Source organism: Macrotis lagotis, chromosome X (genome assembly GCF_037893015.1).
Source record: "Macrotis lagotis isolate mMagLag1 chromosome X, bilby.v1.9.chrom.fasta, whole genome shotgun sequence".
Taxonomy (NCBI): domain Eukaryota; kingdom Metazoa; phylum Chordata; class Mammalia; order Peramelemorphia; family Peramelidae; genus Macrotis; species Macrotis lagotis.
The window spans coordinates 697707741-697724005 of NC_133666.1; the positions used below are offsets into that span (position 1 = coordinate 697707741).

The 16265-nt window shown below is 51.3% G+C and overlaps 1 protein-coding gene across 1 annotated transcript in view; it reads left to right on the forward strand.

The window, feature by feature from the left end:
* The first annotated feature begins 3203 nt into the window (after nucleotides 1-3203).
* Nucleotides 3204-16265, forward strand: part of MAPK1 (mitogen-activated protein kinase 1) — a 68606-nt gene continuing 55544 nt past the window's right edge. Inside the window, exon 1 of the mRNA XM_074206604.1 lies at nucleotides 3204-3340. Within this exon, the coding sequence (XP_074062705.1) occupies nucleotides 3219-3340 (122 nt within the window). The 5' untranslated portion in view covers nucleotides 3204-3218. The remainder of the gene's footprint in view (nucleotides 3341-16265) is intronic.

Sequence of the window (16265 nt, forward strand, 5' to 3'; positions counted from 1 at the left end):
GCAAAGAAGGAATTTATCCCAGTCTGGCATGCTTTGTTTTGCTCCTTCCTGAGGGTTCACAGATTAGGTCTGATAATATAGTCTGGAACTGTGATGGATATTTGCATGCGGACTATTAGACTATATTTTCCAGAACCAACTGGGTTCCTCTTTTCAATCAATGCACATTTATGAAATGCCTACTATGTGCCAGTGCTGGAGAACCAAAAAGAGGCCAAACCCAGTTCCTGCCCTCCAGGTGCTTTTGCAGAGCCAGGGTGCTCTTTCTGCCAGGTTTCATTGTCTCAGGGGTCCCTAACGGCAGCCTTGGGGACAGATATGCAAAAGAGCTCCAAGCAGCCCCATGGCTGGCTTGCGTTGCTTTTGTCACGTAAGTGGCCTGCTCACCCAACTGAGGCTAGACCAGGACGGATGGCAGCCGCTTATCTCGGGGGTCTGTGGTTTCTGTGTGAGCGTGTGTGTGTGTGAGCGTGTGTGTGTGTGTTTGTGTGTGACAGAGACAGAGAGACAGAGAGAGAGACAGAGAGACAGAGAGAGAGGGGAGCACTGCGGAGGCAGGGAAGTGGGGTTCAGGAGCAGGTATGAGTGGCCCTGTGAGGAGTGTGCCTTGAGGAGGGGGGTGCCTCTGCAGGTGTGTAGGAGGAATGGAAGTGGGCAGAGTCAGGCGCCTTGGGGGAGATGTGCCTGAGGGGCTCGCTGGGTAGCTGAGTGTGTGGCATTTTCTGAGTGGGTGTGAGATCTGAGGGGGTTGTAATGGTCTAGCTGGGAGTCAGAGTATGTGGGGGGTCTGGGTATCAGGGTGTCTCACACTGAGCCTGGCAGCGTTTTATCACCTTTCACCTTCTGCTAGGGTCCCAGACTTGGGGCGGGAGGGACCCTGGGCTCATTTGTTCCACCCTCCTTCCTTTTTCAGATGAGCCAGAGAAGGGACTGCCCAGGGGACAGAGCTGGGTTTCGAGCTTTCTGGGCCTCTAACGCCTGAGTGTTCTCCTCTGAAAAATGCCCCCCCCCAATCTTAGGGCCAAGGCAGATAATGTTTTCAGTGTTTGAAACCTATAAAGCGACCGGGCTGTGCAGGGGACAGTGGGCAGAGCGAGTCCAGGGGCAAGGGGACCCGAGCTTGAGCAGCCTCAGGCCCTGGCCAGCCTGGGGTTCTCCCTCTGTGTGCGCCTTGGCTGGGCACTGCTGGAGCTGGCACCGGCGCCACGGTCACTGCTATCACCGTTCTTAGCTCTTGTTGGCTGCACCGAGGTGAAGCCGGTGTTCTGGTCTGTCCAGGGAGGCCGGGGTGCCCCGGGGACCCTGGGAGAGTGGGAGCCAGGAGTCAGGGTGTCTCTGAGGGACGGGGCCAGCAGACTGCTTGTCTCTGGGGGGGGTCTCTGTGGCGGCAGCTCCACGGTGCCCGTGGGTGGGTGGGCACCACCTGGATCCCCAGGGGAGCCTGACCCAGGAGGTGCCTCTGGAGCCCGGTGTGGGGGTGTCCCCCGTGCAGGGGCCGAATCTGCACCTCTGTTCAGGAAGAGCCTGCGTGGGGGGCACTCCTCCGGGGGGCTCGTGGGTGGCTCAGAGTGAGAGTGCGCTCTGTAGGAGTGTGTGCCAGAGCCTGCCAGCTGGGTCTGCCCGGGGGCGGCCCCCACCTCCGAGTGGAGCCTGGAGGATGGGGGGCCCTTCTTAGTGTGTGTGGGGCCCCCAGCTGGGAGGGTGGGCCCTGGGGCAGCCCCCATTTCTGAGGGGGTCTGGAGGCGGCCCCCATTTCTGAGGGGGTCTGAGAGGGGCTTCCCCATGTCGGGGTGCCTCGGGGCAGCCCCCATTTCTGAGGGGGGCTCCCATTTCTGAGGGGGTCTGGGGGCGGCTCCCATTTCTGAGGAGGGCCCCCATTTCTGGGGGGTCTAGGGGGCTCCCCCATCTCGGGGTGCCTTGGGGCAGCCCCCATTTCTGAGGGGGGCCCCCATTTCTGGGGGGTCTAGGGGGCTCCCCCATCTCGGGGTGCCTCGGGGCAGCCCCCATTTCTGAGGGGGTCTGAGAGGGGCTTCCCCATCTCGGGGTGGCTCGGGGCAGCCCCCATTTCTGAGGGGGGCTCCCATTTCTGAGGGGGTCTGGGGGCGGCTCCCATTTCTGAGGAGGGCCCCCATTTCTGGGGGGTCTAGGGGGCTCCCCGTGTCGGGGTGCCTCGTGGCAGCCCCCATTTCCGAGGGGGGGCCCCCATTTCTGGGGGGTCTAGGGGGCTCCCCCATCTCGGGGTGCCTCGTGGCAGCCCCCATTTCTGGGGGGTCTAGGGGGCTCCCCCATCTCGGGGTGCCTCGGGGCAGCTTGCCGAGGACAGGCTGCGGGGGGGGCGGGGGGGGGGACAAGCAGGGGCCTCTTGGGGCCTGCTGGGGCCCATCGGGGGGGGGGCGGCCCGCGGGGTCCTCGAGGGCAGCCCCCCCCCCCCCCCCCCCCCCCGCAGCCGGGAGGTCCCGTGGGCCCCGCCTCGGAGGGCGGGGGCGCGGGCGCAGGCGCAGACGCGCTGCCCCGCCGGGCTGGGGTGGGGAGCTCGGAGGCCGCCCGCAGGACCGTGCGGCGCATGCGTGCTTTCTCGCGGCTGGGGGTGGGGGTGGGGCCGGGGCGGGGGCCGCGGCCGCCCGCAGGGGAAGCCGGCGCGGGCCGCGTGTGGGCGGGAGGCGCGGGCGGCGGCGCCTGGCGGCGCATGCGTAGCCCGCCCGCTCCCGCTCGCCGTCGGTAGGGGGTGCGTGGGCGCGGCGGCCGTCTCCGCGGCCCGCGGCCTCCGCCCGCTCCTTCTCCCTCCGACGCCTCCTCCGGGGCCCGCGGGCCCTCTCCTCCGCCCGCTCGGCGTCGGCGTCTCCCCCCTCCCCCCGCCCGCCTGCGGCCAGTGCGCGTGCGCGCCGCCCTCCCCGCCGCCCCCCGCCGGCTCCCTTGGCACGTGACCGCGCGCCTCGGCTGCGCCCCCCCCCCAGCGGCGGCCGGTCCTTCCGCATCGGCGCGCGCTCGCCGCAGGCCCCGCCCCTCGCCGCGCGCCCGCCCTGCGGCCGCCAGTCAGTCGGTCGGTCGGTCGGTCCGTGGCGCGGTCGGTCGGTCGGGCAGCTGCGGCGGGCGCGCCGGAGGCAGGCGGCGGCGGCGGCGGCGGCGGCGCGCTCGGGCCCGGGCGGCGGCGGCGGCCTGCGCTCCTCGGCTCGGCGCCCTCCCTCTCCGGCTCGGCCCGGGCGGCGGCGGCGGCCATCATGGCGGCGGCGGCGGGCGGCGGCGGCGCGGGGCCCGAGATGGTCCGCGGGCAGGTGTTCGACGTGGGCCCGCGCTACACCAACCTGTCCTACATCGGCGAGGGCGCCTACGGCATGGTGTGGTGAGTGCGCGGGGCGGGGGCCGCGGGGGCGCCTGAAGGTCACCCCAGCCCCCCGCCCCGGCCTTGGCCCCCTCGCTGCCAGCCCGCACCCCACTCGGACCCCCGGGGCTGCCCCCCCCCCCGGGCTCGGCGCCCCCACCTCCACGCTGCTGGGGTCACCGGGGGCCTGGGTGGGGGGGGCCCGCGGGAGCCGCAGAAAGCGGAGCCGGGGGGTGTCCCCGGGGCAGGGCTGGGGCCGCTTGTTCCGACCCCCCGGCATTCCTGCGGCCCGCCTCCTAGGATGGGGAGACCGGAGAGCAGCGCCCCGGAAGACTGGGGGGGAGAGGCGAACTCTTTAAGGAGCTCCCCGAGTGCTTCAAGAGGAAATCATTTTTATGTGTTATTCTGCTCAAAAAGCCGCAGTCATTTCTTCTTCTCTGTGGAATAGAACCCGGACTCCATCAGCCTGAGGGTTCTGCCCTGCGCCACCATTCCCCAGAGGGGGAGCTCAGCCCGGGGGTCTCTGCGGTGCCAGCTCGGAGGACCCGGGCCCTCTGACGGGCTGGCGCTCGCGCGCTCGCGCGCTCTCTCTCTCTCTCTCTGTTTATTTCTCTCTCTCTCTTTCTCTCTCTCTCTCTCTCTCTCTCTCTCTCTCGCTCTCTCTCTCTCTCTCTCTCTCTCGCTCTCTCTCTCGGGCCTTTGGTTTCTCTACTCCTCAGTTAGTTGGCAGCCCCAGAATAGCCCCATGGCTATTCAAGAGTCTTCGATTCGCCGGATCTGCCCTCTCCCGTGATGTCTTTTCTGTTCATTTTTAGACCTCCAGAAGGAGAATGAGACTTTCAATCCATCCTCAGACACTTGACTCTTACTAGCAGGGTGACCCCACTTGCCTCCCATCCGGGGCCATTTCCAGTGGTTCTGATCCACATCTGGCCGCTGGACCCAAGCTCTGGAGGAGAAAGTGAGCCCCTTTTCCTCCAGTCAGATCCAGTTCATGTCCATGTCATGGCATCAGCTCCCTGATATCATGGTAGTCTTCATGAAGGATGAAACACCATCATCCTCCTCCTCTGTAGGGGGCTTTATATGCTGCGTTGTGATCCACGTTCTCTTTGCTTCTGTTTAAAAATTTGTCCCTCAGACCTGTTGTGGAGATAGCAGAAGTATGACCCCACAGGAATGATTTTGTCTCGGGAACCAGTCGAACGGAAAACGCTTAATGATAGGTGTAATTGTTATTGGACGTGTGTAATTAGGCAGGAGTTATAAGCGATCTTTAGAACTGGGATTGCTTTATTTTGGGAAGGGAAATATGGGCTTCTAGTGATGCACCATTCAGCAGAGTTTCTGTAGGATTAGAAGAACAAATTTATACTTGTTAGTTGTAAGACATCTAGTCCTTTGTACAACATTGCCGACACTAAGCCTGTAGAGATTTGAAAGTAGACTTGAGGTTCTTTTCATTGGAGGGGAAGGACTTGATGGTTGTTGGAATTTTTTAAAAAAGTTTTATTGATGCTTTACTAGTAAAACTAGTTTTTCTTTTTCTTCTTGGAGTTTGGTGGCACCTATAATTTAGCACTACTGTTGATAGTTTTCTGCAGTGCCAGATATAGTTTCATCTTCAACCCATGTGTTGATATTAAGGAACCAGGATCCATTTACCCAGTCCCCAGGTGTCTCTGGGTTCCCTGGATCCTTCTTACCCAAAAGCCATCCACTGTGCTGAAGACCCCTAGTTAGCAGAAACAGGCTGGGCCCAGAGCTGGTTCCAGTATCTTGACTGCTGTGAAGTGAGGGTGGGGAGAGAGCTCATGAATGTGGACTTTGGCCCCTGGGCACCTGGCTGTTAGGGTAGAAGGTCCTTGGGGAGGAGGGGAGTGGCATAAGACCGTGGGCAGATGATAGGAGAGGAGCCTCCCTGAGCTAGAACTGGGGACCTTGGAGTTCATGGGGTTGAGTCCACTCCCTCTGCTGGAATCCCTTCCCCACCAACCCCAGAATGAAGACAAATGACTAAATTCTTTTCTTTTTAGATGCAGTCAGCCTCCCCTCTGAGGGCTCTCCTTTAGGCTAGGAGGCAGCTGGGGTCACAGAGCCCTTTTCACCCCTCCATACACTCCCTGGCCTCCAGGCTGGGGTGGACCCTGAACCTTCCCTCTCTGGACTCCATGTCCCTCATCCCTTTCTCAGCTGAAATCCTTCCTGCCTTCTGTAAGAAGTCTTTCCCAGGCCTTGGAATTCTAGGCCTCCCCCAGACTGTCTCCACTTGGTCCTGTCTGTGCATTGCTTGAGGAGAGCTCCTTCCATGTTGTCTCCCCTCAGCCCGAGGCTTATGATGGTTGTCGAGGAGAGCTCTGAGGGGAAGGATGGGAAACACAGGGGCAAGAGGGAGAGAAGAGATGGCTGAGCTCCAGAGCAGAATTGGAGGGTTCGGGGTCTAGGAGACCTTTCCCCCCAACCCCATCATCTTCAGTTGAAGGTATGGGGACCAGCTCCCTCCTCTTCTTTTTGGTGGGAGCCAGCCTTCCCCATTAATTAGCCTGGATTTGTTGAGAGCAGGCAGCACCCTGGCCTTTCTTTGTATTTCTGGCCTTTAGCCCAGGACCATTAATAGAAGCTTATGGACTGATTGATATTGCTGAAGCTCTCTTCCTTCTCCTCTCATCAAAAAAGACACCAAAACAACAAAAACCCAAGCAGCAGCAGCAGCAGCAGCAGCAGCAGCAAAACTTGGGGAATGGAGGAAATAACAGATCTTGGTGGTGCAGGAATAGCAATGACATTCTCTCACATCCACAAGCATTTACTGCACACTTCTCTCCCGGCACTGACCCAAACGCTGAGGGTGCAGAGGAAGAGCTAGAGGAGCCTGAGGAGGGCTGGGAAACCTGGGCCTTCTGACTCCAGAGCCTGCACTGTTGAGACAGGCCCATCCTCTGTCTCTGACCGTAGATAACGGCAATGGTCCAGGCAGTCTTTACAAATAATAGAAGGTGAGACATAGACAGGGGCAGATGTGCCAATTTGGAAATGTTGGGAATCCCTTGTTAGTCAAGCAGTGTTAATTGAGGAGCATCCGTCAGGATGGTTCAGGGCTCATTAAGATTAAGATGAATGCTAGCAGTGCATGGGGTGACCCTTGGTTTAGGCATCAGGACAGTATAGAGGCCATGTTGAAGTCTGGCTCTCTTGCTGGCTCTGTGACCAAGGGGAAGCCAGCCTCTCTCTCCTCTGTATCCTTAACTGTAGGCCTCTAAAAAGCCCCTTCTAGTTCTAAATCTTTGATTCTAAGGTTAATGGAAAATATAGGCAGGAGTTGCAAAGGATAGAAGGTAAAGAGGTTTTCTTATGTGGGTGTGCACTGTTGGAGCTAGCAATCAAGAAATTTCTTGTGCATATTAAAATTCAGGGTGTTCTCTATATATGGAGGACTAGATGTGTGCCTTCCATTTCTGACTAGACGCGTGGTCCTTGGGGAGGAGAAAGGCTCATCTGCAGTTTCTGGGAAGAGTGGGGATGAGGTGGGCCTTGAAGGGGCAGCAGAATTCAAGTAGACCGAAGAGCGTGTTGGGCTTTTCAGGGATTTTAGGGTGATGATGGGCCAAAGGCACCAATTATGATATTGCCAGGAGACTGCTTGATAGGAATGCTGGATGTATTTTGGGAAGTGTGGGCAGTCAGTTGGCAGAGGTAGTGGTGCAGCAGAAATTTGGGAAGCCTGTTTGGTCATTGTTAGAGAGAGGAAGCCCCTACCCCAGCGAATCCAGGAATCTTGAAGGATTGTCAAGAGGTGACCCCTTGACACCTGGGTTTTATGGTAGGAGGAAAGGAAAAAGCTCAAAGGAGGAAAGGAAAAAGGTCACGGGAGAAGGGGAGTCATTTGATGGCCCTAAGTGGCATATAACTTTAGACAGTGAAGGTGGCAAATTCATTATCTCCTGAAAAACCTCCATTGCATTTTGAACAGCTCTAATAGAATCAAGTTAGGCTTCAAGTTTGGCAATTGGAGCCTTCCATAAACAACTCCAAGAGCTAAGGGGGCCTTAGAGTAATCTAGGCCAGCCTCTGCAGACTCCCACTCATCTCTTAGCACCATGGCCTTATACAGCTTCTGCTGGAAGCTCTCCAGGCACAGGGAGCTCACTCCTTGAGCCCAACTGGTCTACTTTTGTCTAGGAGGGTTTCCTTTATATTGACTGAGTTGGGATTTGTCTTTCTGCAGCTTCTATGCTATTTCATTTAATTCTACACCCAAGCAAAATAATCATGTATTTAAAAGATCTTTGTCATGTCACTTTGACATGTGTCTGTCTCTGTCTCTCATTTTTTCTTTTACTTCCTATCCTTCTATGTCTTCTTCCTCCTTCTCCTTTCTTCCCTTTCTCTCTCTCTCTCTCTTCCCCTCCTCCTCCTCCTCTCTTTCTCGCCTTTGCTCCTTCTCCATCTCATGTTTGTATAACTTGAATTGATCCTTATTGTAATATGATTTCTCAAGTCTCCTGCCTTTCCCATCTCTCCCCTCATTCTTTAAAAGCCTAGCTCAGATGCTCTTGTCTTCCAGGATCTTATTTCCTCATCTCTCAGTCCATTCAGAGTGACCCTTCCTCAGTCCTCAAAGAGCATTTGCTTGTACCTCTTATAGGGTTACTCCCTGATAGACTGTAAACTCCCAGGGAAGGGCCTAGCACTTTGTCAGTATTTGCTGTATTAAATTAAAGAATGGTTGACAGAAATGGGCTAGTTGAATGATCAGATTTCCTTTTCTTAGTTTGTGCTAGAGTGGAAGCCTCCTTTGAGATAGCAGCGTATGGGTCTTTTAAATGGCCAGCATTCCCTTTGGTATTGTGTAACGCTTTTCCATTGGCTGTTGTCTGAAGCTGGGAGAATTCCCCTGATTTTCTTCTTGCTCATTTCTCTGACAGAACAGCATGTTTTTTCAGCTGTAATGACTGTCTAGAAGTTGTGTCCAGGAGATCTTCTTTAAAGCCAAACTTGGATTTCCTTTCCGTACAGTGGTGGAAAGAGCATGGAATGAGACTGGTGCTGAGATCTGGGTTCAGCTCCTAACACTGCCCCGTCTGTGTGGCTTTGGGTTGAAATTCTTGAAGAAAAATGAAGCTGGTGTTGGCTTTGCTTTGTGTGGGCCACCTTATAACTGAAGCTCTGAGCTTCCCCAGCAGAGAAGTGATTGGCTTACTGATGGTTTTCAGGTTAAATGACCCAGTGTGCGTGAAAATTTACAGTCGTAGCTACATTTCCAACGTGCTGTGGGATTAATAATGCCATACCTTTCACTTTGGAGGCAGCTGGGGGATGAGGTGGATAGTGTCCTGGGCCTGGATTCAGGAAGACCAGCTTGCTGGTTGTGGGACCCCGGGCAAGTAAATGACCCATGTTTGCCTCGGTTTTCTCACCTGTTAAATAAATGAGACAATTTCTTTACCAAGAATTCCCTAGATGGGCTCACAAAGAGTCAGACATGACTGAAACAACAGAATAACAAACTCTAGTTGTTTTACCCTAATCCTTCTTTCATGCTGCAGTTTCCTCTTCTGTAAAATGGGGGGAATACTTCTTATTTTGCCTACTTTATAAAGTTGTTATGAGGAAAGTCCTTTTCAGATGGTTATTATTTCATAAAAGACATCAGTCCAGAAGCACTTATAAATCCTTGTTATCTTGATTTATCATTTGCAGATTGTTGTCAGGTGGTAGAATTTTTTCTTTTGAAATAATGTCTGCTCATACACTGCTAGCCTTCTTATTGGGTTCTAACTCTTGATGTAATGGTGTTTACTGAGGACTTTACAAATCTCATCTCATATGATCTTCCCAACAATCCTGGGAGGAAGGTGCTGTTATCCCTGTAGTTCAGTAGTTCAGGTGGGGAAACCGAGGAAGACCGAGATCAAGTAGTGGCTTACCTAAGGCCACATCCCCATAGCGAGTAAGTGTCCGGGGCTCCAGGCCCAGGGCTCTAGCCACTGTGCCACCTGGTATGATGGAAGCAGCCATTCTTGTGTGAGCCTTAGTATTAGATCTCAGCCAAATCCTGCCTCCGCTATCAGCTGCAGGATGATGGGCAGAGCCAGTTTTCTCTTCTGTAAAACTGGGGATAATAGTGTCTGCTATACCTACCTCCCAGGGAGCCTTCTCTGTCCCACGGATTGTGGTGGCATTATTTTGGGAGTAGGAGTTGGACTAGATGGCCCCCAAGACTGGAGATACTGTGAGAAAATTTGAGTTACGTTATAGAAATGTTAAGAAATCTTCGTCCTAATCTGGTCTGCCTTCTGCCTGGCATGATGTTGAGCTTTCCAGAAGAAACAAACCCAGAGGGAATGCAATGGTAACTTTCCCCAAACATACCATGAACATGTTGTGGACTCGGTGTATCTGCAGTCTGCCTCAGTTCCCTCATCTGTAAAATGAGGATAATATTATTATCCTCCTCCCAGGGTGGTTGTGAGAATCAAATAAAATTGTCATTGTAAAGCAGTTAGTCCAGTGCTGTGCAAACAGCCACTATTGTTATGTGGCAAACTCTGACTTTGTGTGAATGCTCAGTATGAGGGACCTAGGAAGTATTGTTGTTGACTGCTCCACATATGCACTGGCCATCCTCAGGATGTGCAAAAAATGGCTATTGGATTGAATCAGTATCATGCAAATGTTTTTGTTCCTGGCACCTCTGAACAGAATTTTTAATTTGTTGGATTGGCCTTTGGTAGCCTTTTTTTTTTTTGACAAACTACTTGAAAGGAAGGAAGTCCATCACATGTTGCATTTGTTAATCTTTTTTTGTTGTTGTTTTTGCAAGGCAGTGGGGTTAAGTGACTTGACCAAAGTCACACAGCTAGGCAATTTTTTTTAAGTGTCTGGGGTCACATTTGAACTTAGGTCCTCCTGACTCCAGAGCCAAACTCTATCCACTGTGCCACCTTGCTGCCCCCATAGGTTGCATTTGTGAGGCCTTCAGAAAATGCCTTTTTCCCCTTCAAGTAGTGATTGTTGCCTGGGCGGGGATGTAGTAACCAGAGTTAAAGATTAGATTCATCTCTGTTTTGAAGAGATTCCCGTCTCCAGTTGAAATCTCTGGAAATTATTGCCCTAGCGAAAGAAAGGCACTAGAACCTGGTACTGCTTGCAGGCATTGGCTTCATTTTGCAGAAGAAATGGTCTTAAGCTGCTGGGCGTGACCCCAGAGATCTTTATTGCAAGGCCAGTCGATGCGTGGCCTGCCCTCCCTTGTTGCCTCATAAATTCTGTAAGCAAGGACCAGGAAAGGGCTCCTCCAGAGGGAGGAGTCCTGACATGAAGGGAAGAGGGTTCTGGGAGGGCTAGAACAGAGAGGGAATTGAGAGGAATCTGGACTCCTCAGCTCTAACCTTTCCTCCGACTGTTGGGAAAAAACCAATCCTCTTCAAGCTGGAAAGGGTGGGGGAGACATGAGAGGGGGAATTGGAGCCTGAGCTCTGGGGTTCAAGGACTCTTCCTGGGAGTTGGGAGGGCAGGGGGGACTTTCAGGGCCAATTACTCCATCCCAGCCTGCAAGAGGCCCTGTCCCAGCCGCCTCTCAGAAATCACCGATTCTGATCCCATGAACCATTTTTTCCCCAGTGTGCTGTCAATAGTGGTTAATCTGGGCCTTGGCCCTGGATTTCAATATGCCCACTCCTCCAGTCATTTTTCTGTTCTGTCTTGTCAAGATCTTTCTTCTTATCAGAGGAAACAAGCAGCCTTCTTGTCTCCTCATCTGCGATGGCGTCCTGTCTGAGCTGAGGTTGTGATCATTCTCTAGTATTCTTCCTCCTCAAAGCTATGAAAGCCCTCACCTCCTTTTATTGTCCTTCCTTTGCTCACCATCCTTAATTTGCTTTAAACTTGGTGCTGTCTTCTGAAGTTCTTATTTCTAGGCCATGGTATTTTCTTGTCTTCCCTCTGTTAAGTCTCTTTACCTTGGATTTTGTATAGTGTCTTTAAAAAGCAATCAAATGGACTAACGAATTATGTCTCTGCCCACATCTCCCTTTTTGAGGGGAGGGAAAATTGGGGAAAAGTGATTGCCCAGAGTCACACAGCTAGTTTCTGAGGTTAGATTGGAACTCGGAGCCTCCAGGACTGGTTCCCCATCCACACTACTACATCTAGCTGATCCTGCTTGGGATCCTGAGTTTGGATGATAAGATTTGTTTTGGTTTTCTACAATTTTGTTAATGATTTGGATATAATTGGTTTCTTTTGTAATTCTCATATTGTTGCCTTTGTAAACATTCTGGGAAGGGGCCATTGGCTTCACCAGTGGGAGCCAGGATACAAAATAGGGCCCCCCCCCCCAACCCTCAGTCATTGAGAAACCCTAAAAGCATCCACTGTGCTCCAGTCTGCTCAGTGTTGGGAATGCAGATATGAAAAGGTTCCACGAGGCAGAAAGGAAGGAGGAGAGCATTGGGGGATGGCCTGGGCAAAGGCAGGGAAGTGGGAGATGGAGGGATCTGTCTTGAGGAACAGGAAATGAGGCTAATATGTAATGGGCCTGGAAAGGCCGAGCATTTACTGTCTTGGACGTGAATTCTGTTTGGCATTGTGGAGGCTGGGGTACCAAGGTATGACTGGAGCTCAGGGGGGAAGCACGGAGGGCAACTGCCCCTTTTCTTCTCATCAGAATCTTCTCCTTGTGTTCTTGGAATTTCAATCTTGATGCCCCCTGGACTTCCTGGAAAACTTGAGTGCCTGGATCCCATGAGCATTTCCCAAGTACTTGTGCCAGGGCAGTGACTGCAAGGATAAGATGTGGGAGTTCCTACCCTTTAAGTGCTTCCATTCAGTGGGACAGGAGAGAAGAGATGGCAAATTCTGAGTAAATGTAGTTATTTGGGAGGGTGGGGAAAGGGGCCTTTGGGGGGGGGGGGCTGATCATGAAAGGCCTCATGAAGGAGGGCGGTGGTGCTTGATCTGAACTTTGAAGGAAGCTAGGACTTAGTCTCAGAGCTAGAGGTGAGGAGGGGGTACATTTTTAGTCTTGGGTAACAACCTGTGCAGAGTTGTGGAAATAGGAAATGTAACATTGTGGGAGCAACAAGTAGTCCTGTCTAGCTGGATTGTAGTTTGTGTTAAAGAGAATGAGGTGTAATCTTCCTGAAGAGGTCATGGAAAGTCAAACTGAGGTGTTTGTATTTGATCCTAGGGACCCTGGGCAATAGGGAGCTTCTGAAGCTTCTTGAACATTAGTGACATGGCAGCAGTTGGGTGGAGGGGAGAAACTTGCTGAGAGAGGTGATGAGCCCCTGAAAGCATCTGATGGGGAGTGGGGGGTGAAGGGTTGAGGAGGACTGAATCTGTGGTGATGCCCACCTTGCCTTTTCTATCACAAACTTTAGCAGGGAGGGTCCCTTTGCTTTTGAGGTTTTTTTCATCTCATTTTACCCTTGCAACTAGTTCTTTGTTGGAAGTAAACTCCCTTTGTGGATCCTTCTATCTTTTGGAGGATACCCTTAAGGCAAGTTCAGAATTATCAGAAACTCTGTCCAAAGAGCACCCCACTGGTTCTCAGAATAGGAGGATTGACCTCACTTTATTAAGAAAATTGAGGGCCTCCTTCCTGCCCCCAAGGCCTCATCTCCCTTTTTTCCATGCCTCCTCTTTCCATTCAAGGTTAATTTCTCTCTTCTCTTGTCTCCTCTTTTCCAAGGAGTGGCCCCCTTCATACTTGGACCCTCTAATCTCATTCTCTCCCTGTCTCTTGGCTCCTTTCCCTTTGTGTACAAATGTGCTAAGCCAGCTCTCCCCAACCTTGAGTCTGCTCTTCTCTCTCTCTCCTCCCTTTCACTTCCAGACTCAGAAAGGATGTATGTTCTTGCTGCCTCACTTGTCTACTGCTTATCTGACTTGTGATGCCCAAAGCCTCCCCATGGCCAGAGTCAAAGGCCTTGTCTTCTGTCTTGGAACACTGGGGCCCTTCCCTTCCTTCTCCTCTTTCCCCTTGGCTTCCATGACCCCGTTCTTTTCTAGGTTTTCCAATTTCACGCCTTGTGTCTGTCCCAGGAAATGCTCTCTCTTGACTTTGGGGTGACTTCTGTTAAGACTCAGCCTTTCTCTTGGGCTCCATTTCCTCATCCTTGCTGAAGAGGTTGTTTCCCAAGGCAGAGAGAGCTTAATATATGGTTGTTGTTGATGGTGGGCAAGGAGGGCAATGAGATGTTTCCTGTGGTTTCACGAATGGGAAGCTCAGAGAGAGCTAGGATGCCTTGATTACCACACTTGGAAGGAAGGTGATTCGTCTGCTTTGAACAGTTTTTAAAATTGTAATTTAATTTTCCCCCATTAATGAAAATCTATTTTCTCTCATCCCCCTCTACTGAAAAAAGAAAAAGAAAATCTTTTCAATAGACATGCAAGGTCAATCAAAATTCCTACATTGATCATGTACAAAAAGTTTGTGCCTTAGACTGCATTCTGTGCCCATCAACACTCTGCCAGGGGATGGGAATCTTGATAGAATTGGGGTCAGACATTGTGTTCGTCAGATTTTGCAAGTCTTTCAGAGTCATTTGTCTTTATATGTGGCGGCTGCTGTATATGTTACTCTCCTGGTTCTATTCATTTCATTCTGTTGAATCACTTCATAGAAGCTTTCCAGATTTCTCTTGAGACTGCTCCTTTCATCATTTCTTATCATCACCCAGCAGTATTTGGGGGCACGTTGCTGAGTTTGCAGTAGTATAGTCTTACAGGAAATTATAAACCCAGGTAACCCGCCAGAGGTGAAGAAGCAAGTAGTTGAGACTCCCCAGCTTTGTCAAGGGGAAGAATTCATAAGAATTTGCTTTTCATAAATAATCTTTCTTTGAATCAGATCATGAAGTATATTAGGTTCATTCCCACCTGAAAAAAACTGTAACAGTTTTGTAAATAGGCATCACACCTTTAGCTCTTAATCTCAAACTAAATGAGAACAACCCCAGCAAGGATTTTGATATGGCACTACTGAGGGAATCAGGTCAGAGAGCAGCTGACCTGAGTTTTCTAAGACTCAAGATATGATCCCAACATTCTGGGAAATGGCATTGAATTAGGATCGACACTCTGCTCTTCCTCAGAACCTTCTGGAGTTGGAAAGGATTTTAGGGATCCCAGAGTCCACCCTCCTCTGTGGTGTGGTAGTGGCTTGTATGACCTTCCTGACAGGTGGTTTCTGAGTAGATTTCCTTTGGGTAATTATACCAAACTCAGAAAATGTTTACATAGAATATTCATTTTGGAGTTGAATAAATGAAACCCTTGTAGGAGGTGACATTACAAATATCCAAATGTGTTGATAGAACTTCTTATCTCTGTTCTGAAGGATAGCGTGTTAAAGGCACTAGGGTTGGGAGGCGCCTCAGAGAACATTGAGTCATAGCTCACATTAATGTGGTGCTTGGAAGGTTTTAACTGCTTTTACAGCATTATCTTACTGGAGCCTGCGACCCTGTGAGGTAGATACAGTTATCATCCCTGTTTACAGATCCAGAAATGGAGGTTCAGAGAGGTGTTTGTCAACCCAAAGTGACTTGTCCCAGGTCCCACAAAGAGGGCGTGCCAGCAGAGGACCCTCAGTGCTTGCAGAGAGGTGGATCAGCCTGATGTTTTGGGTAGGAAAGCGATTATATTGCCACATTTGTTGGGACAATGATTTCCAAATTAACTTTGAAAAAGAATTCTAATGATAACTCATTGACCTTGCATTTATGTGGTCATGTACTAAGCACTAGGGACCCTGTCTAATGGGGGAGATGAGACCCACCCAGCCTTAGAAGGATAAATTGAGGAAGGCATTGAAACTGAGGACTGATCAAGACTCCCCATAGAAGTTGAGATGTCAGCTGAGATTGGAAGGAAGTCAGGAGGTGGAGCCAGGGAGGGTGAGCATTCAGGCCAGGTATGGGGGCCGGCCAGTGAATGCACATGCTGTCAGGATCTTTGTTTGAAGCCCATCAGGGTGGCCTATGTATTTGTGGAAGACTAGAGCTTTCAGCCTATTTCCAGGATTTAATAACATGACACCAATGAGGATGGTTCTTCTTGGGTAAATGGGAGCAATTGTTTCATATCTCTCTCCTATGGTGCTTGGAAGAAAAGTATCCTTTACATGGTTGGGGATGTGGAGGACCTGAGACCTGTGTTCTGTAGAGTTCTCCCGTGGAAGCCTAGTCTCATAAGAAGAAATTAGACTTGGGTGGGGCTAGAAACAATGGGTGGAGGCTACAGAGGCAAATTTAAATGTAAACATAGTTTAGACTTGACTTCAGTAAAAGTTTCTTAATATTTAGAGCATCTGGAAATGGCCTGGGCAGCTTGGGCCTTGGTCAGGTCACTGGAGAGCTTCAGACAAAGGACAAGGAGCACTTGTTGGGGACATCCAGAAGAGAGATTCTTGTTCCAGAAAGTTTTGGTCTCTGTGGTCCCCTCCAGCTCAGAGAGGCAGAATTCAAAGGATGCTCTCTAGAAGAGATTTGTTCTTGTTCTTTCAGTGATCTTTCAGGAGCGGATCTTGAAGGCCAGTAAAATGGAGCTAGCTGGTATGAAGCAGGCCATTGGAGAAGTTGGGCAATTAATAGGAAAGAGAATTGTGATTCTGAGAGCCCCATGGGATCAGTGATAGGATGCTGCTTTTTTTTTCCCCCTTAAAGATAATGCCCCCAATAGTACCTTTCATATAGGTACCTCTTTTTTCTTCTCAATTCATTCTGTTAGCTACTTCAATCCAGCCTCCTGACAAATGTTTATTGAATTGAATTTGTTCTTTTAAATGGCAAAACATCCCCCTGTTTCCATGGTAACTCAGTTTTTAAAAAATAGCCATTGATAGGCAGCCTTGCCAACAGCTTCTTGAAGTGTTTACTTCTGCCCCGCAGTTCTTCAGGACAATCTTAAGATTGTTCTCAAACCCTTTGCTTTAGGT